The sequence below is a fragment of the Neophocaena asiaeorientalis genome, unplaced genomic scaffold, assembly GCF_003031525.2.
Source record: "Neophocaena asiaeorientalis asiaeorientalis breed wild unplaced genomic scaffold, Neophocaena_asiaeorientalis_V1.1 scaffold598, whole genome shotgun sequence".
In the NCBI taxonomy this organism is placed as follows: domain Eukaryota; kingdom Metazoa; phylum Chordata; class Mammalia; order Artiodactyla; family Phocoenidae; genus Neophocaena; species Neophocaena asiaeorientalis.
In genome coordinates, this window is record NW_020173036.1 from 651,149 (window position 1) to 674,205 (window position 23,057).

General features: G+C 46.0%; 1 protein-coding gene across 2 annotated transcripts in view; it reads right to left on the minus strand.

Annotated features, from left to right (window-relative positions):
• The window catches only part of TBXAS1 (thromboxane A synthase 1), a 150,452-nt gene that overhangs the window by 49,239 nt on the left and 78,156 nt on the right, over window positions 1–23,057 (minus strand). For both annotated transcript variants that reach the window (XM_024742512.1, XM_024742513.1), the window contains 4 exons: window positions 9,319–9,407; window positions 7,412–7,560; window positions 5,570–5,700; window positions 1,248–1,562 (listed from right to left, as the gene is read on the minus strand). In XM_024742512.1, coding sequence (XP_024598280.1) covers window positions 1,248–1,562; window positions 5,570–5,700; window positions 7,412–7,560; window positions 9,319–9,407 — 684 coding nt within the window. The remainder of the gene's footprint in view (window positions 1–1,247; window positions 1,563–5,569; window positions 5,701–7,411; window positions 7,561–9,318; window positions 9,408–23,057) is intronic.

The following is a 23,057-nucleotide window of genomic DNA, read 5'->3' on the forward strand; positions in this document are numbered from 1 at the left end:
GTAGTAGGGTTAATGGATTCATGGCTTGTTGAGACTCCATGCCCAAAGAATATTGATTAATAGATCAGTGTCAACCTGCAGGGAAGACCTGTCCTGCTCAACATTTTAATCAATGACTTGGATGAAATAGGAGACATGCTTAGCAAGTCTCAGATGACACAGAGCTGGAGGAATTGCTAATATGACAGATGGTAGAATCAAGATTCGAAATTATTTTGGCTGACTTGAGCAATAATAAGGATAAATCTAAACTCTTGCACCTATGCTCAGAAAATCAATGGTCCAAGCAGTGGACTGGGGACACCGGGCTTGGCGGATGTCATAACGTCACAGAACTTTACGTGGACCATAAGCTCGTGGTGAGCCAGAAGTTGAGGCAATTAGTAACACAGGTAGTGCAGTTTTCAAAAGAAAGCCTCACCTTGCATCTACTTTCCCCAGTGGGATAAAGAAGTGGAATTTCCTGGGAAGCAGTTTTCAGCTCAATACATGAAAAAAAAATTCTGACGGTTCCAATAACGGAACAGGCCTCCTCCCAACGTTGTGAATGTAATAGTCATTACATCAGAATGTACTAGAAAGATTTCTATTATGGTGGTCTTCCTTTGAAAGCGCAGAGTTTTTAAATGACTTTCTTTAACAACTCATAAGTCAAAGCAGTACACACATAAGCACCCAGAAAAAACAGTAGCCGAGCTCAGCACCTTCGGAAGTTTGCTTCCAGTCCAGCAAAGAGCAGCCCCATCTAGAAGGAATATCTAGAATCTGGACTTGGCCCCGTTTCACATCACTCCATTCACAGACCTATTCCTCAGCACTCCCCCCATCTCCATTCCGGCTTTGACTTGGCCCATCCTTAGGCCTGCTTCTGCCTTCCACTTGGCTCCATTTCCTGGCTCACATCCACCTCCCTGAGCATGAAGACCCCACAGACAGAGCATTGGGAAACCAGGCCTCCTTCCCCATCCCTGATCGTTGACCCTGACTGCCCGGGACTCTGCAGCTTCTCTGAGCCGGGCTTGGTTTCGTGGACCACCCCAGACCATGAAGGCATGGGACAATTTTTCTTTTCTTTTTTTTTCTTTTTCCCTGTTGTTCTGAGCACTCCATTTTACTTGTTAACCCAGAGAGATGGAGAAGATGGGCCATGGCACCCTTATAAACTTAGAATGTGATTTTAGCAAGATGGTTATCAAAAATAAGTTTCACTTCTATGAACATACAATCGCATGGACAACTGTACTCACGTGTTTCTCGCTGAAATGGTCCACCTCTCTCAGAAGCTGCTTTTGGCAGTCAGGGTTGGTGGCCAGGAGGTAGGTGGCGAAAGAGAGAGTGTTGGTGATGATCTCGTAGCCGGCGATGAGGAAGATGAAGGCCTGGCCCACCACCTCATCCACAGTCAAAGGCTTGGACAGGAGTCTGGGCTGGTGTTGCTGGGAAGGGTTCACTGTGCATTCAGTGGCAGAGAAGACTTGCCTGACCATGTCAAAGTTCTCCACGCCCACGGAGGTGGTGGAGTGTCGGGCATCCAGGACCATTTGGAGGAAATCTCTCCGCCTCTAAGGAACAAAAGAAGAAAGAGCATATTTTGGCCTTAGAGTCACATAAGAGAGGCTTCTTGGAGCACAAAAGAAGATGTGCACACGCAGCTTTTAGTTATTTATTTATTAAAAATGTCTTTAAAATTTATTATTTTTATTGAGGTAACATTGGTTTATAACATTATATAGGTTTCATGTGTAGGACACTATATTTCCACTTTTTTTTTTTGGCTGCTCAGCATGTGGGATCTTAGTTCCCCAACCAGGGATTGAACCCACACCCCCTGCAGTGGAAGCACGGCATCTTAACCACTGGACTGCCAGGGAAGTCCACATGCAGCTTTTAAAGAGCTTGAGAGGAGCGAGGATTTTCATTGCAGGGTGGTCTGAGATGGAGAGAACCTGGAACCCCCCTGCCCATCCCTCGCTGCGGCACTGGTTCAGAGACTAGCGCAGCCAGCAGCGGACTGTGACGCTGCCATTACAGAGGCTGAGGCTGCTCTATCTGGGCTGAGTCAAGAAGACGTTAAGCCACTTCGGTAAGTAAGAAGAGCAAGCTGCAGAACGGTATGCATAGGAGAATCGCATTGCTGTAAGAACAGAACATGGACAATATCTTTAATTATGTTTGTCCATGCATAGAAAATGTTTAGCAACATCCATACCCCACAGTTCACAGCGAGCTGAGGAGCTGGGAAAACCAGGGGGGCTTTTATTGTTTTTACTTTATCCGTGTTTGTATTGTTGGCTGGTTGGTCTTTCCAGCAAGAAAGCAACTGAAGCATCATATGGATTTAAATCAAAGCATGTGCTCCACTGTTCACTTCCCCACCGTCCAGGGCTTACTTCTGCGCCATGTGTTTCTCACAGCAGGGAGTTAACAGGACCTGGGGGCGGGGGAGGGAACTAGCTTTGGTAAAGCCTGTCTTCAAAGTCTCCAGTCTGTATTTTGCATCCCTTAGTCTAGCCTCCTCATGTGGGTCCTTTTTATCCTCAGTAATCTCCTACCCCATTTAAGTGGTTAGAGGTTTCTTACCATTTCCCCCTACCTTCCTTATCAGCAATCTGCGTATTCTTTATATTTTTACTACCCCTCATGGTAGCAATGGAAGTGTTTACGTATGGCTCTAGGGTTGACAGTCTGTACCTGGCACATCCCATCTTTGAACAGCTCTTTGATGTGACGAGTGACAACCAGTATGTCACTCTTTTCTGAAGTTTATGGGACTCAACAGCGTAAGGGAGAACATTAGAGCCACCAACAGAAGGAATGATAATTCCAGAGAACTTTACTTGTATCATTGTCTCAACCGGTTGGCTTCTGAATTCCTATTGCATTAATCATCTGTGTCCCACACGTTAGCGTCTGTTAAGGTGATTGTTATGTCACGTGGGGTCTCTTGCGTCTCCACTCGCACACCATGCCTGTACTGTGCCGAGCACGTTAGCTATGCAATAAACAGCCCCACAGATAAACATGCAACGCCCTACGTGCATTTTGAGGAAGGCTGTGTTGGATCTGCTCGCAACTGCGTGCCACTCGGAGCAGGAGCCTTGGAGACGTGAGACGTTTGCAGCTCTACTGCTTCCCAGCTTTGTGACCTTGGGGGGTGTCTGCTGAGATTGCAGCAGGGCTCCCAGCTAAGCCTGTGGGTGGCAAGAACCTTGAGACTTAGGAGGCAAGGCCTCAGTGTCCTGCCAGTCTGCTCGGGTGGGAATGGCTGAGAGAATGGCCCTTTCCACCCTCTTTCCGCCCTAGCCCTACTCGTTCTGCTTCCCAAATGGCATCCACAAGGGTTGGCTTTCCGCCAGCTGCCTTCCTGTTGCCTGGTCAACAACCGGGACTCTACCCCTGGTCCCGGGGCAGGGCACGATGGCACGCGTGGGAGGTGAGCATCTTCTGCTCTATCGGCTCCGGGATGCTAGCTGGGGACCGCAGAGCATCCCCGGGCTCTCTCTTGGCCGGCACGTTTGAAACTCCTCGGGTGCGGTACAGCTGTGGTCCCTGAGGCTTGCTTGTGGCTTTGCTGGAGTCATGTGGGGGCAACGATGGGAGGGAGGGCACAGGCACATCCACACTGTTGGGTTTTCCCCGTGGCAGAGCTGCAGCTGGCAACCTTTCCTCTCATCCCGGCTCAGCCAGGCTGCTTCAGGGCTATGGAGCCTTACAGAAATCTGTCTTAACCTCCAGCTCCAGAGGCCAGAGGAAAGGGCTGCTCTCTGGGGCCCGTGCGCTGGAGAGGAGCATTAGTGTAGATGGGTTTCTTTTGTTTGCACTGCATCACGGAGGCTATTTGAACACTGCCCATTTAGGACTGCAACAGTGCTGGTTTATGGTTATATCCAAGAGAAATATGCACCCTGATAGATGTAGGTGTCTAATCCACCCATCGGCCAGAGCTTAGGAAAATATTTACCTTTTAACATCTGTGCTGCATTTTCCACTGCGCAAACACACATCTGCTTGATGGAATGTCTACAGAGTTTAGATGGGTTTAAAGCAAGTTTTCTTAGTAACCATATAGCTCTGTCTTGACACGGGCAGTCCTGGATTTGTGGTTGGGAGGTTTTTCTCAGATCAGCTCATTGTTTGAAACAAATAGCTCTCGAGTTTATAAAAGGAAAAGCTTGAGGCAATCCCAGTAATTGGACCTTTAATAACCCCTCACCTCTTAGTAAGCTATTTGGTGCAACAGGGTTAGAATTTTCAGCCTGATTCTACAACCAGTGTGTTTCAGGCTGGGGGCGGGGTGTGTGACAAACCCCACATGCGTGAAGGAGGACCTTCACCGCGATACTAAGGTTTGAAAATGGGACTTCCCTCGCCACTCCTTCCCCAGGCTCCATCCTCACCCTGGAGAGGCATGAACCTGGATGAGAACAGTCTGTCCTTTTAGATGGCAGAGCTGGGCCAGGGACACCAGGGAGCTGATTCTTCCCACACCTCTAAGGGCGGCAGGTTGAGTTCTCAGCGGTTTGGGCCAAAGGGCTGTGAGCTTGTCTGCACCTGTGAGCTTCCGTCACCTTCTGGTCTAGGAAACCTTTGCTGCACAGGATCCAGAAAGTGAAGCCGGGCAGGCCGAGGCTGTGCCTGAGGCTGCTCCGTGCACCCGGCCACTAACTGACCCCTGATCTCACGCTCGGCCAATGCTGCAGCACTGGACCTCCGTCCCCCGCTTGGTGATCCCCCCCGAGCCGCCCAGTCTTTGAGAAAACATGCTACAGCTACATCTGACACAAGTCAGCTCGGGAAGAGACACTTCAGCCTTGTTTTTTCCTTTTAAGTGGTTTCCTTGACTGCAGTAAGGGCCATAAAGGATAGCATTATACATGCGTGAGCATATGCAGTATTGAAGTTATTTTCCTTGACACTGAAAACTCCTATTTCTATTCTCAGCCAAGTTCAGTCAACAGATATTTACTCGATTCCTACTGTGAGCCAAGCACAGGGCAAGTCTTCAAGGAGGAAAGAAATTTCTAGGTCTCAGTGAAGCACGAGAAGCCCTCGACCGCGCATTTTGCAGCAACGCCCCCCACGCAGAAAGGGAACGTGGGGTTGGTGACAGCTGCCTGAACTCCCCTCTAATGATGATGCTGTTTGTGCTGTAAAGCTCCGTCTTGCTGTTTTTCAATATAAAGAATACACCGATGAAAAACACGTGGGCAAATTTACCTAGAAAACTCTCTGAGGCTGCCCGTAACCTGGGCTGGGAGTGATGCTTGAAATAGGGAGGCCCGTGGGCTTGGGGGAGGACAGCTTGAATTCTACTCGCCTGGGTCAGAGTGTGGACAGATTGCTCTGGGCTTCTCCCCACCGCCCTTCCTGCTTGCTTTCACCCTTCTCTCCTTATTTACCCCTCCTCACTGCCCCGCCTCGGCTGCCCCGGCAAGCTCTAAGGGGTAGGCCACCGAAGGACAGCATGGTGTGGGTGTGTGGGGTTGGGACTGGAGGGAGAGAAAACAGACAGCAATGCCAGCTTAGCTTCTACTCCATTTCGATGCTGTGTCCTATTAAAATACGTTACCTCGTCTGCTGCTTGCTGGTCCCGCAAGGCAATCACATTCCTAATGAGTCTGTTAAAAAAGCCATTCAGTTCATCTCGGTTCTTATTGGGCAAAATCCGGGCCAGTGGGACCATTATGGATGGAAATGATACTTGAAAGAGAAAAACAAAAGTAGCATTGAAAAGGGGGTGAGAATAAACCAGGGCTATTAGATGCCTGTTGCCAGGAAGCGAGCCCTGGCCTTGAATCGGTCTTTTGAAGGCCTGTCTTCCCCTCTGAACTGCCACTGCTCAGAGCAGGGTTCTGTCTTATTCTACCTCGGGACCCCTTACCTTTCCTTGCACATAGTAAGCACTTGATAAACGTCTGTACAGTTGAATCCCCACTTCCATCTACCCCTCAGGTCTCATGCTCATAGGTTAATTTCCCAGGTCCTAGAGATGAGGGTCCAAGGTCTTTGTATTTCATCAGGAAAGAACAGATTGTAGGCCATGTTTCAAGTCTTAGCAAGTGGTAGAAGCCGATCTACTTACTTAACTTTCTGGTCATTTGCATTTTTTATTTTCCTTTGGATCATTTTCCCCAGAGCTGCCACCTGAATTGTTTCTAAGAGCTGCCACTGTGGCTGCTGACAGGGATGCTGGCCTCGTCCCCTGTGGGCACGTCCCTTACCGTGCCATGTGCAGCCTGTGCCCTTGCCACCATGCCCTGGGCATGACAAGCCTCCATGACGAGGCTCCCTCCTGGACGGTAGCCTGGGCCGTGGGCCAAGCCCGTCTCTGGGGAGCTCAGCTCAGTTCAGCTCCTCAGCATTCACGGTGGGCCTACTGTACACAGGCACATGTGGGAGCCGGGGGAGAGGACCCTAATGGATCCACGCCCCTTTTCAACAGTGGGAGCCTGAACCAGATTGACACAGCAGGGAGGGAGGGCTTGGAGCGGCAGCAGCCATGGAACAGCGGACCCACCTGCCCTGCAGGGCGCTCCATGGTTGATGGCAAGGGCATTTCCCTGGAGTGCAGAGGGTGAGGGGCGAAGGAGGAGGCTGCTTGGACCCCCAGAGGGACAACTCCTACGATGTCAGTGCAGAGCAGATGGAGGTGACTGGGGCTTCCACAGAAATTGACTCAGAAATGGGAATGAAACTAACCAAGGAATGAATAGAATTTACCAGCCCAGCAGAATGGTTAGGAATTATGGCAATAATCAATAACCGTAATAACAACACTTCATTGCTTCCATAAAAAGCAAGAAGATGCCGGAATTGGCCAGAGGGTAAAAACTCACTTCTAAAACAGAAATAAAATAAATGGACTGGTCTCCACAGCATTCGGTAATCTGCTAGTCACCCATCACATATGATTTCTAATTCACTATGCGTTGGCTTCAAGCAGAGAAGGGTTCTAAGGAGGAATTTGCTGGGGGTGAGAAACATGCCCTAGAAAATGAAAGGTTTGGGTTCCAGTCTTGGCTCTGCCTTTCTAAGCCTCAGTTTTCTCATCTGTAAAGTGGGGAGGAGAATGCCTTCCTGATGGGGTGAAAACCAGCACTAACAGAAGCGATGCAGGCAAAGCACTCAGCCCGGTGCACGGCGGCCATGCTCGCTAAGGCAGCGATGAGCCAGGCCAGGGCTACCTGTGTTGGTAATAAGTGGCTCCAGACTGGTGCAGAGGAGCCTGGGCGGCTCCAGGAAAACAGGGGCTCTGCAGGGCAGACTCCGCAGGGTGACTCTCAGAGACACCCTGAGTACCCTTTCCAGGTGGCAGGGGCTGAGCCCCGAAGCCCTCTGGGGCCACCGGGGTGTCACGGGGTCTGCCCAACTTGCCCAATTTACCCCCCCCCTCCACAGGAGCTGTACTTACAGATTAAAACCAGGATCGGTCTGGGGATGGAGGTTGCGAAGAAGCGCCGGCAGTGCTTCACAAAGGGGTGCCCGGGAGCCTTCTGGGAGTTCACCTGGGCGCCAAAGGCGACGCTGGCAACCACATCTGTGGTGTAGCAGCAGTAGCACCTACGGGAGAGAGAACAGTTTGCGTTTGGAAAGGACTCAGCCACGGGCCTCCCCATCATACCCACTCCTGGAGGGGCACGACTCCATCGTCTACCTGTTTGAAAGGGGAGCTTCTGGCAGATCCGAAGCGAGGTGGTGGGAGAGGAGCCCCCAGGATTAGATCCTGGGGGCATGAGAGCAGAATTTGAGGGGGAAACATAAACACATAACAGCCGATCTAGACAAAGATGGGGGAGGGGAGGAGAGCCTCAGGTATTCAACTTTCAGCCTTCCTTCCGGTAGCTGCAAACCGGACTCAGTCAAAACCAAGAAGTACACTTTATATTTTCCTCCCCAGGAAGGAGGGAAAACACTTGACCCGAAGCCTATGTGCTTTACAGAGGCCTTGCAGAGCCCATCCAAGGCCAGCGTCTAACGATTGACGGATGTACAGCAAATTGTGATTGATGAAATTAACAACCTGATTTTCTAGTTTTATTAGCTCTGTCTCCCTCTTCTTCCTAGGGATTTTACAGTTTTCATAAGAGCAACAAACAAAAAACCAGGGCCCTTTTAGGCTCAAATAAATACAAGACAAACTTTGGTACCAGCTTCATGAACATATGTATATTATTATAGGAAACACACATTGCACTTTAGAAACAGACACAAGGAAAAGTGTCTGGCAGTAACTTCAGAAAAATTAACCTCTTAGGTTCTAGGAAACCTGCCCCCCAAATGGCCGTTTTAAGCTAGAATAATTCTTTTTTGCTATGTCATAGGGGTAGTCAGGTTGCTTCTAAAAAGGCTCACAACTGGGTGTTCATATCCTTTTATAATGAAAAGGTCTATTTTTCTGGCTTGAGGTAGGCACATGCTTAGTTCCTTTTCTTCATAAATTCTATAACCAATCACTTATCATTAAGGACTACACGACATTTCCTCCGGGTGACGTCTTTTATTTTGACTGTTTTTACTGAAAACATTTCTATAATTGATGACACATTTCCCTGTGACAGCAAAAACAATAATTCGACTACTGAATGTGATTTCATCTGATCCTAACTGTTGACGATGTAAAGGTTTTAAGAGTTGTTTACTTTGTTTTTATGGCTGCTGGGCCCATCTTATCTTTACCCAACTCACCATCTCATGACCAGAGAGAATGTAGAGGAGAGAGTTTTGTAAATAATACGGTAGAATGTAAATGCTGGTGATGATTATGTTATTATTTTATTAACAATGATAATAAGAGCGAGTTGGCTTCTGGCTAATCTGCTGTGTGACTCTTCATCTGGTATAAACCATAATTTAGCGCAGGACAATTAGGCAAAAAGCCAGACAGTCAGTCGTTTAAACTGAGGGCCTGCCACTAAGTCCTGGCTTCTAGCCTGAGGGGTGCCACCGTTTTTCTTGAATTAAAAATGCATGGACTCCTCTCCCCCAACCCCCCGCCCCTCAGGACGCTGTCCTTTCTGCCCAGACATATCTTGCCCACTCCTGGGTCTATAGAGGTCGGAGGGCAAGTCCACCCACAAAACACTGCCCACTCAGGGTTCCCTCCACAAGCCACAACCCCCTGGGCTTCGTCTGCTTTTGCTTCACATTTTCCGTGGTTTTCATTTCTTCTTCTCCGTCCACCCATACTTTTAGGAGCTTCTAGCATTTCCATAGTTTGCTGGTCCCAAGGTAATTGTCTGGCAATTACGTACAGTTACAAGAAGCAGCAATTCGAACGGGTGATTTCTCATCTGTAATGTAGCCATGCAACGCCCTTACCTCTGGATGTCGAAAGCGTCCCTGGATTCTGCGTAGTGCTTTAAATGGGCCAGGAGCAGGTTGCAGGCTTGGCTGATTAGAGGCATCATCTGATAGCAGATAACAAAGTTGTAATTAGGACACCATGCAGGGAGCACACCTAAATGAGCGGCAGATGAAGAGGTTATATGGGGTGCTTCCTGGAAAAATGGTCGTCATTTCGAATGTAGCTTTCATGCACCTAAGATTCAAGAGGAAGATCTAAAATTCACAAATATTATCAAATACGATTGCTGTAAACGTCTATTTTAGTTTAAGCAATCTGTTTTTTTTTTGAAAGCAAAAAAGAAGGAAGGATTTAGAGTAAATACTGTGAAATAATTATGAAAATGATCATTAAATGCTTAGAAATGAGACTCAGTACTCAGTTTCGTGACATTTGGTTAGCATTAGAGAGTAAATAGACCACAATCCATATGTACCAACTCTGGAATTAGCCCAAATCCCTGTTTGCTTGGTTCCAATTATACTTTAGATCCTCCACTAGAATATAGAATCTCAGTATTGAAAGGAACCTGAGGTCATCCATTTCAACTTCTTGTTCAGTACAAAAGTCATTTGTACAGCATGTGGATGGATGGTTATTCACTTCTGCTTAAGCTGTTTAAACCTTCAAATATAGGGAACCCTAGACTTTAAAAGCCTTCAGTGCCCATGCAGGACAACTACTGAATTTCTTTTTTTAATACTAAAATGTCTTTATTATGGAAAACACCTAACATTCACACAGAAAGAAAGAATGGTATTATGAACGTTCATGTAGCTGTGACCCACCTTCAACAAATTTAGGTCTCATTTTGGCTACCCACTACATTGACCCCAAAAGTCCGGCTTGAGTGGGTGGAATTCTTTGTGGAGCCTGATGGGCATGCACGTGACCTTTTATTCTCTCCTGTATGTTTGAAAAGCCAAGTCGGAAACGACGAGGGGAATCTTTTTTTTTTTTTTTAACATCTATTTATTTATTTTCACCATCTTTATTGAGGTATAATTGCTTTACAATGTTGTGTTAGTTTCTGCTGTATAACAAAGTGAGTCAGCTATACGTATACATATATCCCCATATCCCCTCCCTCTTACGTCTCCCTCCCACCCTCCCTATCCCACCCCTCTAGGTGGTCACAAAGCACGGAGCTGATCTCCCTGTGCTATGCGGCTGCTTCCCACTAGCTATCTATTTTGGTAGTGTATATATAAGTCTATGCCACTCTCTCACTTCGTCCCAGCTTACCCTTCCCCCTCCCCGTGTTCTCAAGTCCATTCTCTACGTCTGCATCTTTATTCCTATCCTGCCCCTAGGTTCATCAGAACCAGTTTTTTGTTTTTTTTTAGATTCCATATATACATGTTAGCATATGGTATTTGTTTTACTCTTTCTGACTTACTCCACTCTATCTGACAGACTCTAGGTCCATCCACCTCACTACAAATAACTCAATTTTGTTTCTCTTTATGGCTGCAGAATCCTTTTAACCGGTGTACATTATGGGCAAACATTGTAGCTAAAGCAACATGCTGTGATACATTGTTCTGAGCATTTCATATGGAAAACATACTTTGAAATGTTACTTATGTTTAGAGTTTACTTTTTTGATACCAAAATATCAGTTCCTGAGATCAGGAGAGACTTTTGTCTGTTTGTTCATTTTTGTATCCCCAGCACTTAGAACAGCACTTGGTATATAGTAAAAATGGAAACAGCATTTCAGGTGCAATCCCGTAAATCATAAATGGATCCCTTCCCTGCAAGTCAGTCGCAAAGCCAGGGGTACATGTTGACTTTTTGGGAAGACACATAACACAGACAAATATTGACGTTCAGGTCAACGAAAACCACAAGGTGTTTTTCCACGAGTCATCATCATGTGCAGTTGGTTTTTTGACCCTCGAGGGTCCATTCGTTGGAAAGGCTTTACACTGACCTAACACGTATTGCTGTAGAAACTTGTCCCACCATTTGTTCTGAGCAGAGCCATCTCTTACCTGCCCTGAGACAGTCAGGTGATTGGAGAGGCCCAGCAGGGGGGCCAGCCTGGGCTGCTGCTGCCCGAGGCTGCAGGATCCCACGGTCTCGTTGGACCCCTCCTTCCTATGGCCCCCTCCAAGCCAGCCCCATGTGCTCTGGGATGTAAGGAAAGTACTGTGTCCCCAGGGACCCCACTGCTGGCTGTGGGAGTTGGTCCTGGGAAGCAGAAGGGCGCCCCTGTTGAGTGAGACTGAGTGAGCTAGTCTGAGTTCAGGGCTCCATGGCCCGGGGCGGGGACAGTAGCCTGGGTGGCACCTATGGGCAGCTGGTCAAGGAGCAGATGTGCAAAGCAGAACACACCTACACACCCAGTGGAGGGACGGCAGAGCGTCTGAGACCCTCCCCTTGTATTTTGTTGCCGGGACTCTTAGAGGGAGTATCTGGAGAGGAAATCTGGGGAAAAAGAACTTTCTGCTCATCAAGCCATAAGGGCTTAGAGCACTGGGGTGATTGTACTCAGTGTGGGTGGACCAAGGGTGTGCTCACACATTCAAATGTCATCTCCTGTGTCCTTGGCTATTCCTTCTTTGTTCCATTTGGAATTTGGTCAGTATGCCTTCTAAGCCTTTAGTTTGTCGCTATGTACACAGGATCGGACACAGAGCTGTGGCCCTCCACTAGACTTTAGGCAGCCACGGAATTGGTCAGTATCACTGTTTCCAGCTCTTTGGTCAGCTGTGCGTGAACCTAAGTAAATATCCCCCAGGCAGCATCTTATCAATGTCAGTGGTGGAGGACTTGCCAAGTAATTTGCCAGAACAGAAGTATAATCTACCTCATCTACCTATCCTGAAGTCCACTCAAAAAAAAAAAGAGGAAAAAATGAGGATGACTCTCCTGAATTACTATCTTGGTAATTCTGAGTTGGACGCTTATGACTGCTGCGTTCTTTTCTAAATTCTCACAAGCCATCAATTTAATAATCCATCAGTACAAAAGTGTGGGCAAACGGGTCACTTCTAGTAGCCTCTAGGCTTTTACTCTCAGTAAAGCTCTGACTAACTTAATGCTGGAGAAGTTAGTACTCTCTAAGTCCCATTTCTATGACTAGCTCACTGACTACATTCCTTCCATTATTTTAATAAAATTAGCGGTACAAGTGAACTATACCTTAATGCGATCTCATATACCAAAATGTCTTTTAGATTTATTTCAGAGGGATAGTAACATGGTAAAATGAAGAATACTGTTTGAAAGGAAGTCTCTTTAGATATCAAGCTTGAAGCTTCTTTCATGCAACAAAGCTGGGATGCAACATAAAATTTGATTTACACGCAACTCTTCAGAAGCATGCCCTGTGTATAAAGAGGGGTCTCTCCATATTGAATCCGATCGTATGCCTGGACAGTGCAAAGTGGAGGCTGGACCAGCTGCCCACCATCAGTTCTTCTGTGTGCTGTGGTTAGGCTGCTTTGTTGTCGGCTGGCGTGATTATAATTTCTACCACACTCTGCCTGCTGTCTGTTGAACTGAATGGATAATGACATTTTTACGTAGGTTAATGTGATATGAGATGGGGCATGTAATATGAAAAATGTTTTAAAAAGCAATGCAGAGAAAATATTGTAAGACACTGGAGCATGATCTGTATGTTGGACAATACCATCACTTCAGGTTTTCTTCCTTGCATTATACCCAAGCAGTTATGGAATATTTACTCTTACATGAGTTGCATACAAACAAAAGCTCTCTTTGATGGGCTTGCAATCATCTTTATACAATCCACAAACCCCACAGTTATTCCCCTAGATTTGCAGACAAGCAGGCATAGGTGGCTTGTGCAAACACACATGCACAGATGAATGCACAATGCTATCATCACACAGATCTTAACAAAAGACTCTCATTTGGTTGTTCTGTTTCATCTTCTTTGTAGGATAATGAGTGAGTTCTATTTTTGTTTTTTCCACATTTTTTTCATAATGCACATATGTTATATTCATAATCAGAAAAAATATTAATGTTATTAATTTTTAAATTAATGATTAAAAAGAATGATTTGGGGGAAGGATTATAGTCCAGCAGCCAAGCCTGGGGATAAAGTTTCCCATTTTGCATCTCTCACCTCTCACATTGGTTATCTTTTTATTTATTTTTTTAAAATTTATTTATTTTTGGTTGTGTTGGGTCATTGTTTCTGTGTGAGGGCTTTCTCAAGTTGCTGCGAGCGGGGCCCTCTCTTAATCGCGATGCGCGGGCCTCTTACTGTCGCGGCCTCTCTTGTTGTGGAGCACAGGCTCCAGACGCGCAGGCTCAGTAGTTGTGGCTCGTGGGCTCAGTAGTTGTGGCTCACAGGCCTAGTTGCTCCGCGGCACGTGGGATCTTCCCAGACCAGGGCTCGAACCCGTGTCCCCTGCATTGGCAGGCAGACTCTCAACCCCTGCGCCACCAGGGAAGCCCCCTGGTTATCTTTTTTATAGATGATGCTGAGTGTAAGGATGGTCAGATTTTTGGTAACTAGCAGTAACCATCAAGGGAAAAGCACCATCCTCAGCCTGGGAAGGAAATTCCCCAAGGAAGGAAGTCCTTGCTCACCTGGAGTTTACTGTATAATTGCTTAGTTAAAAAAAAAAAATGGAATCTTTACTGACTGAGTCTGAGGAAGTGTGAATCAAGGTGTAGACAGAGGACAAGAGAGTTAATTCCAGGAGGTAGAGAGGTCTTCTCGAGGCTAAGACTCTGAAGTTGTAAAATACACTTGGCCTGGGGAGAGAAAACACTCAAAGCCAATAATTAGGTTTCCTCTCCTTGGCACTTTCTAGTTGTGTGATGGGCAAATAGCTTAACCTCAATAAGTCTATTTATTCATCTGCAAAATGGGAATAATAATACCTCTGTTGAAGAGTTGTGTCCAAGATTAGAAACAAAATGTGTGCAAGTTTTAGAAGGCAGTGAGTGTTCCGAGCCTGGCGGCTGTCCTCTGGAAGAGTCCCATGCTCCCAGACTGGTTGGGATGCCCGGCATCATTCTCTCTTCTCTTCTTCCACGCGGACAGTGTCCTATTGGATCCACCTGTCTTGCCTCACCATGTTAACATCACTTCCTCTCTTACATCTGTCCCTTCATCTTTTTCTCCCTAGGGACCACTCTAATTCAGGCTTTGCTGCTTGTAACCTGGAACATAGCTATCATCTATGAGGTATCATCTATGAGATTCTTGAGAACAAGGACCATATCTTAAGCATCTTTATAGTCTGGGTACCTTGTATAGTGCCTGGCACATAGATGTACTAAGAAAACAATTTCAGAAAGTACCTCCTGTCTTTTCACTTTTAATCCATCCTGTACTCAGTCACCAGATTGGTCTTCTGAAAATACTTGTCATCTGTGCAATGTTTTGTTAAAATTCTTTGGAGATTCCCACTGACTTAGGGATCGCATTGTTGGAGCCTTTACTGCCCCCAACTAGGAAGCCGCCTGCTCTTAGGACATAGAACAAAGCTTCTTATCCTACCCTCCAAAGCCCGCTAAGAACTGAATCCTGCCAATAACCATGTGAGTAAGCTTAGAAACAGATCTCCTCCCGGTTAAGACTTCAGATGAGATCACTGCCCAGGCCAACAGCTTGACTACTTGACCTTGATGCAGGGGCACCCAGCTAAGCCATGCACAGATTCCTGACCCACAGAAGCAATGAGCTAATAAAGGGTTGTTGTTTTAAGCTAAGTTTGGGGGTAATCCGTTACACAGCAAGAGGTAGCTAATACACTTTCAGGGACGCCGTCTTCTGGCAACTGCTGTATGTTGTCACGTGTATTATTGAAGTTTCTGGTACTTGCTCTGTTAGAAATGAGCACAACGCAACACATTCAGTTGATTCTGTAGAACAGGATGTGACTCAATATTCCTTGAGGGCCTTGACATAGAAGGTATGTAAGAAACGTTAATGGAGTGAGGTGCTCTTTCCATTGCAGCATGAATGCAATGCAGTTTGCTGGGAGCTGGCCCTGAGTGAAAGACCTGAGACCCATACTGGTTCTACCTCTTACTTTGGACAAGTCGTTTGAATCTCTCTGAACTTGAGTCCTCACTCACTCCCAACTGAGGGGCTATTTGCAATGAGCTGCAGAGTCTCTTTCCATGGACACGCTAGGATTCCGAGGTCACTAGGCAGCAGCTGAGACAGTTGCTTGGGGACCATGGAAAGAGCAGGCAGCTTCCTAGTTGCGGGCAGTAAAGCCTCCAGCAATGCCATCCCTAAGAAGGCCTTTTGACATCGGTTTGACGCACTGACTTCAGAATTACATAAAGATCTAAAAGGCAGAATCTGATTTTATGCTTACATAATTTAATAAAAGTGAGACTCCAGATCCACTGACTCCTGGCTTGTTGCTTTTTTCTCCAAAATCAGCATCCACATTCCTTTTGCTCCTCAGTTAATTAACTTCTAGGTTATAATTTTGCTCAATGCAGCTCTGATGCCATGAGCTTGAAAAGCAAACAAACACGCACAGTTAAGCCTCTGGAGCTCCTGGAAGTTTGCGGAATGGGGTCAGCCTGAGTGCTGGGGGGAGACACATTTCCTGAGCAGGGAGAGGGTCTCTCCTGTGTCAACTCAGACTTCTAAACTGCGATGCCCACCCCCCCTTCCACCCCCGCACATGGATGTTGTGTAGGCTGGGTGCCACACCTGTCCATACACGTAGAGGGATTCAGAGAAGAGCCCGAGCAGAGGCTACCACTCTGAGATCAAACACGGCCCCTGGGAGCCACCCGCCTGGGGGCCACGGCAGAGCAGAGACTCCAGAGGGACCCCTTTCGGTTTCCCTGCTCCGCCCCAGGGTCCAGGGGACGTCTGGCATCTTGGAGGCTAAACAGCTGAAGTGGAAGCCCTCTTCCTTACTCCCCCCCCCCACCGCTTTCAAGGATTTAATAGCTCCTCACTCTACAGTGAAGTTTGTACCAAGCCTTCCCCTGACAGAACAGCCGACTCCATGCCTCTACCTCTTCTTCCAGTTTCTCCTCACTAATCCCTTCCACGTACGCCGTGTTCCAGCCAATATGTACTCCTCTGGTCCCTGAACACACCCTGTACTTTCTGTCTAGATGCCTTTGTTCCTGCCGCTCATTCCACCTGCAACGCACCTTCTCCCTCCGTCAAAACTCAGCAAGATCTTCAGGGCTCAGTTCCGATGCTCAAGAGAAGATGTGCGCTCTGTCACTGTCCTGGTAATAATGTAGGAGTTTCTGCACCTTCTACATTATAAACCCCTTAAAGACAGGAGCTGATAAATATTGGTTGAATTTTATGAATTTAATGTTTCATTCTGTTTGGCATTCTTAGACCTGTTTATAATGCTGTTTAGGAACTCATCAGAGGGGGATTTTCTGAATAAATAAGGGTCAGCTAATGGAGATGGGAGATGGTATTTAAACATATTATTGGATTAGAAAATAGAAAAGTAATATGTTAGAGTGCTCTAAACTGGTGACTAATAAATGTAAAATTAATACCAGTTAACGAAACTGGTAGCCTCCTTCTGCCACCCAGATATTAAAAATATCCATGACTTATTTTATGCAAAATCTCCCGCTGGTAAGTATCAGCTCTAGCCGTCTAGGTGAATAATCAAGTGTCATTCCTAATAAGTCAGTGGCTCCTGTCAAGAGTTGTAACCAATGAGAACTCACCCTGACGAGGTGGTGGCCACTGGTGTTGCCAAGCAACAGGCAAGCTGGGAGGCACATGTAGATGCTCTTTTAGATTTAACCAGCGGCACGTCAGACTGACATTATGATGCTGGCAAAGGAAAACCAAATTATAACCCAGGATGGGGTGCCCATGAGGAAGAGTATGTTTTCTTTTGAATGCAAATGGAAAAGGAACATGTTTAACCAGAATTTAAGCAGTCCATCATTATACCAGTTTTAATTAGGAGACTAGGTGTCAGTGGAATACAACTGTGTTGCAGGATAATGGTCTCTTGCTGCTAGACAAATACCTAGACGTTCTGGAAACTGGGCAACTGGTCAGGCAGGGACAATGTATTTTCGGACTCTGAAGTATTTATTACCACAGCCATACTTGGTTATAATGACTTTCATTTTTATTGTCTGGAAGGATTAAGAAATAAAAGCAAATATTAAAAATAGGCTTCTGGGAGCAGATGCAGCCCAGAGAAAGCTGCTTGCTCCAACATTGCTGGAAGACCATGTTCTGTGACAGAAGCCCTCGTGCGTGATTGTCTGAAGCGTTTACAGTGAAAATTTAAAGGCCAAACTAAACTGTGATGATGACTGTAATTCTGCAAAGACTTTTGCTCTGAAATGGTCATGGCTAGGCATTTACTCATAAGCTGGCCAGATCAACTTAAATTTTTAAAAATTGTAGTCATTCCCGAGCAATATGTCTTCTCCAAGGCGGGAAAGGACTAGAGGGAATAATAACCACATCTGTCTCCGTCTTTAAGATTCGTACATTATTGACTGTGTCTTCCTGACAGGAAACATCTGGATGAAAGTGAAAACTTAGGCATTGAGCTGGATCAGCAGTGACTGGGAGGGATACCAGCCTTCCCTGTAGGTCTGATTTTCTGACTTTTCTTTCTTTCTTTTTTTTTTTAATAGTCTGGTCAATCAAGATTTTATTATGTGTGATTTAAAGGTCATTAAAAATGCTGAAGCTAATTCTTTTTTGTTTTTTTCTGGCTGCGTTGGGTCTTCGATGCTGCGCGCGGGCTTCTCATTGCGGTGGCTTCTCTTGTTCTGGAGCACAGGCTCTAGGCGCTCGGGCTTCAGTAGTTGTGGCGCGTGGGCTCAGTAGTTGTGGCTCGCGGGCTCTAGAGTGCAGGCTCAGTAGTTGTGGTGCGTGGGCTTAGCTGCTCCACAGCATGTGGGATCTTCCCAGATCAGGGCTTGAACCCATGTCTCCTGCATTGGCAGACGGGTTCTTAACCACTGCGCCACCAGGGAAGTCCAGTCTGGCTTTTCTTTAGCTGAGTCCCCATGTGCAGAGATATGATTTGCTCTTACTCTTGGGTGACACACACAGCCAGCTTCAGGCTCTCCTGTTTGGAGCTGCCAGGTCTCTTCTATCCACTCAGTGGGTCACCATCAGCTTAGTTATCTGGACAAATGAGCAAATGTCCACCACTTTTACTGGGCTTTGAGGACTGAGAAGATTTGAGCTGCCATATTGGGTTGGATCCGTGGTCCATCCAATGTGGAGCTTGGTCTCTGCTAGAAGTACTTGGTAATGGAGTTCCCCGTGAATCTACCTCCAAAGGCATGGTGCTCAAAAGCCTCCCTTCTCTCGGTAGCCGACTATGATATTAACGTCCCATGTTTTCACTTATTGAAAACTTATTTGAACCCAGAATAAACAAAATTAAACAGACTTATTTACTGCAGTTTTCTCCCCAAGCTTTTAATATGCACAGTGAATCCCTATGTGTAGAGGAAGCCAGTTTACAATATTTTACTGAATTAGATGACCACGGGGCCTTTCCAATCCTCAATTTCAAATCCTTTTCCCTGGTAGTTATTCATAGCTTGAAGTTCGTCATCGTATAAGTATGGTTTACATGCTTTTCTCCTAAATGTATTATTTTATTCTTGCTTGAAGGTTATCTGACACTTTTGTGCTGACTTACACAATCTTAGAAGAGTCTTAGAAACTCACTCCAACTGATTTAATATTTTTCAAACCAGAAGAACTTAGAGAAATATACAAATGCATAAATTTCATGGTAGTCTCCCTCTCTCAGATGAATTATAAAATTTAAAAATAAAATTAGTGTTAAGCCGGGTCCCCAGGGAATCCCATTATTTGTGTATTTCCTCAGAGAAGGATTAATTCAGCCCCAGTTTTGTTTCTTGAAACTGAATCTATTTACTTCCTGACCCATAATAAATTTTTACACAATCCCAGCGTTATTTATTAATAGTCTTTGGTAAAGAATCTAGCAAAAGTGTCTGTAAAAATCCAAGTAAGTCTACTGGTTGCCCCTTTAAAAAAAATTAACCTCTTAGGAGATGGGGTGAAAATTCCGATAGGCTAATCAGACAGAATTTTCCCTAATAAAAAAATCAGTTGTTTTCCCAGCAATGCTCAGCCATCCTTTCATATAAATCCCGATAACTTGTCTGTCACTGGACTCTGATTTTGACGGTCTCTTCCGGGATCAGATATGCATCAATCAAACTTTCACTGGTTCTCTATCTCTCTATATTATCCCTGGTAAGACATAAACCAAAAACCAATTTTATTTTAAATAAAACCATGGATTCATGATAGAATGCTAAAGTTTAAAGTAACTTTCAGGCATTGTTGGCCAAGACAGCCTAATAGCCACACAAATAAAGACAGTGCCATCCAGAACTTTATGAATATCAATGACACCTACAGTCACAGGGAGTAAAGTACTTAACTTAGGCTGCCAGGGGCTGAAGGAAAAAGCCTCAGAATTCCAAGGGAAAACGCATCTTTATTTCAAGAATAAACTCTCAAGTTTGATAATAAAAGTCCCAAAGCAACTTACTAATTCAGAAAGGACTGGAGATTATTGACATTCCATAGCTATTTGTGGGAAAACTGAGCCAGGTTCCCATGTCCCGGTGGAGTGCGGGCTCCCATGGGTTCCCCGAGCTTCTCTCTTCTGTCTCCTCTGCCCCAGGCCCTCGGTGAGCCTTCTTCTCCTCTTTGCGTCTCTGTGACCTGCTTTCTCTATTTCTACATATGCCTAGACTTGAGACCCTCTAAAGAGAAAGCCAACAAGCGGCCACATCCTCTTATGTAATTTTTCTTTGATGAAATTATTTCCCTTTTGTTTCCCTTTTATCTCAGTTGTAACATATATCCTTAGGTAGAAAGCTTCTTGGTTCTGTGATTCCCTATCCATCCATCCATCCATCCACCAATCCAGCAAATCACTGTTGAGTGTCCGTTATGTGCGTCATTGCTATACAGTTAACAATAAAGAAAAAATAAGTAAAATAAATGGAATGTTAGCTGGTGATAGTACCACAGAGAAAAATAAATCAGGGGAGGAGGGTGGGGTTCTGGGGCCCAGCTCTTACAAGCCTGGGGAGTCTGTGGGTCTGAGAAGGTCAGACGAGGGACCAAGAGGAAGACTTGCACCGCCAGTGCTTTCCAACAGGGCTCTAACCAGAATCGTGCCAGGGCACTTGTAAAGCATACAGATTCTCAGTCGCCCTAGAAATTCTCATTCTATAGGTCCTGGGGTGGCTGGAATTATGTGTTTTAAACAAGGGTACTAGGTGATTTGGGCGCAGCCCTTGATCACACAGGGTTTGAGAACAAGTGACTAGAAAGAGAAAGCCAATGTGAGGTTAAAGTCCAGGGAAGCATCCAGAAACTTGGAGGGTCCCGGGCGCTGGAGAAGGAGGCAGTCAGGACACTGACGTCTGGCAACTGATGTCTGGCAACCAGCCCTCCCATCTTTCTCCCCTCCACCCATCTTCCGTAGGATAGGAAGATCCTCCATCCGGTCTACACTTTGGTGTAGAGTAACACTCCTTGCTCAGAGCCTCAAACCCTGCTCTTCATATACAAAGAGAGCTGCTTTAGGAATTAGGAAAACTTTTCACTCCCAACAAAGCTCCCAACTCCAAGACCATTGTCTCAGTAGGGCTCAGGAAAGCCTCATGTGCAAAACTGAGCAAAGACCTCCTCATTCTGGAAGTTGCCCACTGCCGCCTCCTTCTGAAGCAATGATTCAGTGGGGGAGAGAAAATCCAGGACATGATTTATGGAGCATGAAACACACAGACATTGGCTTAACCCTTGAAAACTATTATCTTTGTCATGTATTTTTTAGTCCTCATGTTCCTTTCTTTTTAACCAGCATTTAACACCTTTGTCTGCTCCTTCCTCCTTGAAAAGCGTTTCCCTTCCACATTCTCCTGGACTTCAGTTTCAAGCTGTTCTTCCCAAGTCATCTTTGTAGGTCTCTCCTCTGCCCCTCACTTATATATGGTTCTCCCCAGCCCTCTTCTCATGCTATATACACTCCTGGGGCGACCTCACCCATGTCTGTGTTTTCTCTCTCTCTTTTTTTTTTTTGCGGTTCGCGGGCCTCTCACTGTTGTGGCCTCTCCCATTGCGGAGCACAGGCTCCGGACACGCAGGCTCAGCGGCCATGGCTCACGGGCCCAGCCGCTCCGCGGCACGCGGAACCCTCCCGGACCGGGGCACGAACCCGCATCTCCCGCATCGGCAGGCGGACCCCCAACCACTGCGCCACCAGGGAAGCCCTGTGTTTTCTCTCTTGTAAAAATTTTCTTTTTTTTTTTAAATTGAAATATAGTTGATGTACACTATTACCTTAGTTTCAGGTGTACTACGTACTGGTGTGACATTTGCATTCATTATGAAACAATCACCACAGTAAATCTAGTAACCATCTGTCCCCAAAGTTATTACAGTATTATTGATCATATTCCTTATGCTGTATATTATATCCCCGTGGCCCCTGGCTGTGTTTTTATTTTTTTATTTTTGGCTGTGTTGGGTCTTCATTTCTGTGCGAGGGCTTTCTCTAGTTGTGGCAAGCGGGGGCCACTCACTATCGCGGCCTCTCTTGTTGCGGAGCACAGGCTCCAGACGCGCAGGCTCAGTAGTTGTGGCTCACGGACGTAGTTGCTCCGCGGCATGTGGGATCTTCCCAGACCAGGGATAGAACCCATGTCCCCTGCATTAGCAGGCAGATTCTCAACCACTGCGCCACCAGGGAAGCCCCCTGTCTGTGTTTTTGATGACCATCTTTCCTACCCTTCTCTCCCGAGCTCCATATCTACAGCCAACTTCTGCCTGATGCATCTACTTAGATGCCTCCCAGACACCTTAAATTCACCAGGTCTAGGTTCTCCACAGGTAGGGACGAAGGTGACTAACTCTGCACCGGAAAGGCGTCCTTTCAACTGAAACCCAAGAACCTAAATTGAACTATATTGAGTAGAAAGATGACTTCCAATGGAGCTTTAAGTTCACTTGTAGAATATGTTAAACAATGAGCTAGATCTGAAGCAAAACCCAGGGCATCTGTCTATGAATATTTCTCTCCCCCTCCCTTCCCCCTCCCTCTTATTTGTGGCTACTAGGCATCTCAGTGCTATGAACCACTTGGAGGAACTCTATTTTCTGCAGCTAATTCAGGCACTAAGAATTTGATTTCTGAACCAAAAGGAGAAAATGCTTGGGATTTCAGGAGCCCTGAATTTGTTTGGGCAATGATGCTGTATCAGTTTCTGGAGTATGTCCTGTAGGGTGTTAAAGAAATCTAGACCCTGATAAGATTCTTTTTTTTTTTTTCTTTTCACTGTCAAGAAAACTTCCTTTCTTACTTAAAAAAAAAAAATCAGATACCCTTCATCAATTTATTTTTTAACAAATGATAAGATTCTTTCTGTATCTATAGCATTGTCAAGTCATTGTTTACTCACAAATGAAGAAGTGGGATGCAACGTGTTGGAGCTCCTTATGTCAACCCACGGTTTACCTACCTCTCCACCCCATCCTTCCCCTTTTGGTTAACTTAGCATTTTAGTGACTAGGTGTAATAAAGGTGACCCAAATAATGCTTTACAACTTTTTAAAGAAGCAGGCCCTTCGTTCAAACAAATTCTCACATGAAACCTCAGTATATAACAGGGCTAACTGTGGAGCAGGGCTCCTGGTTCCAGCTGTAGCAGGATACCCCCCTCCTCATGTTTC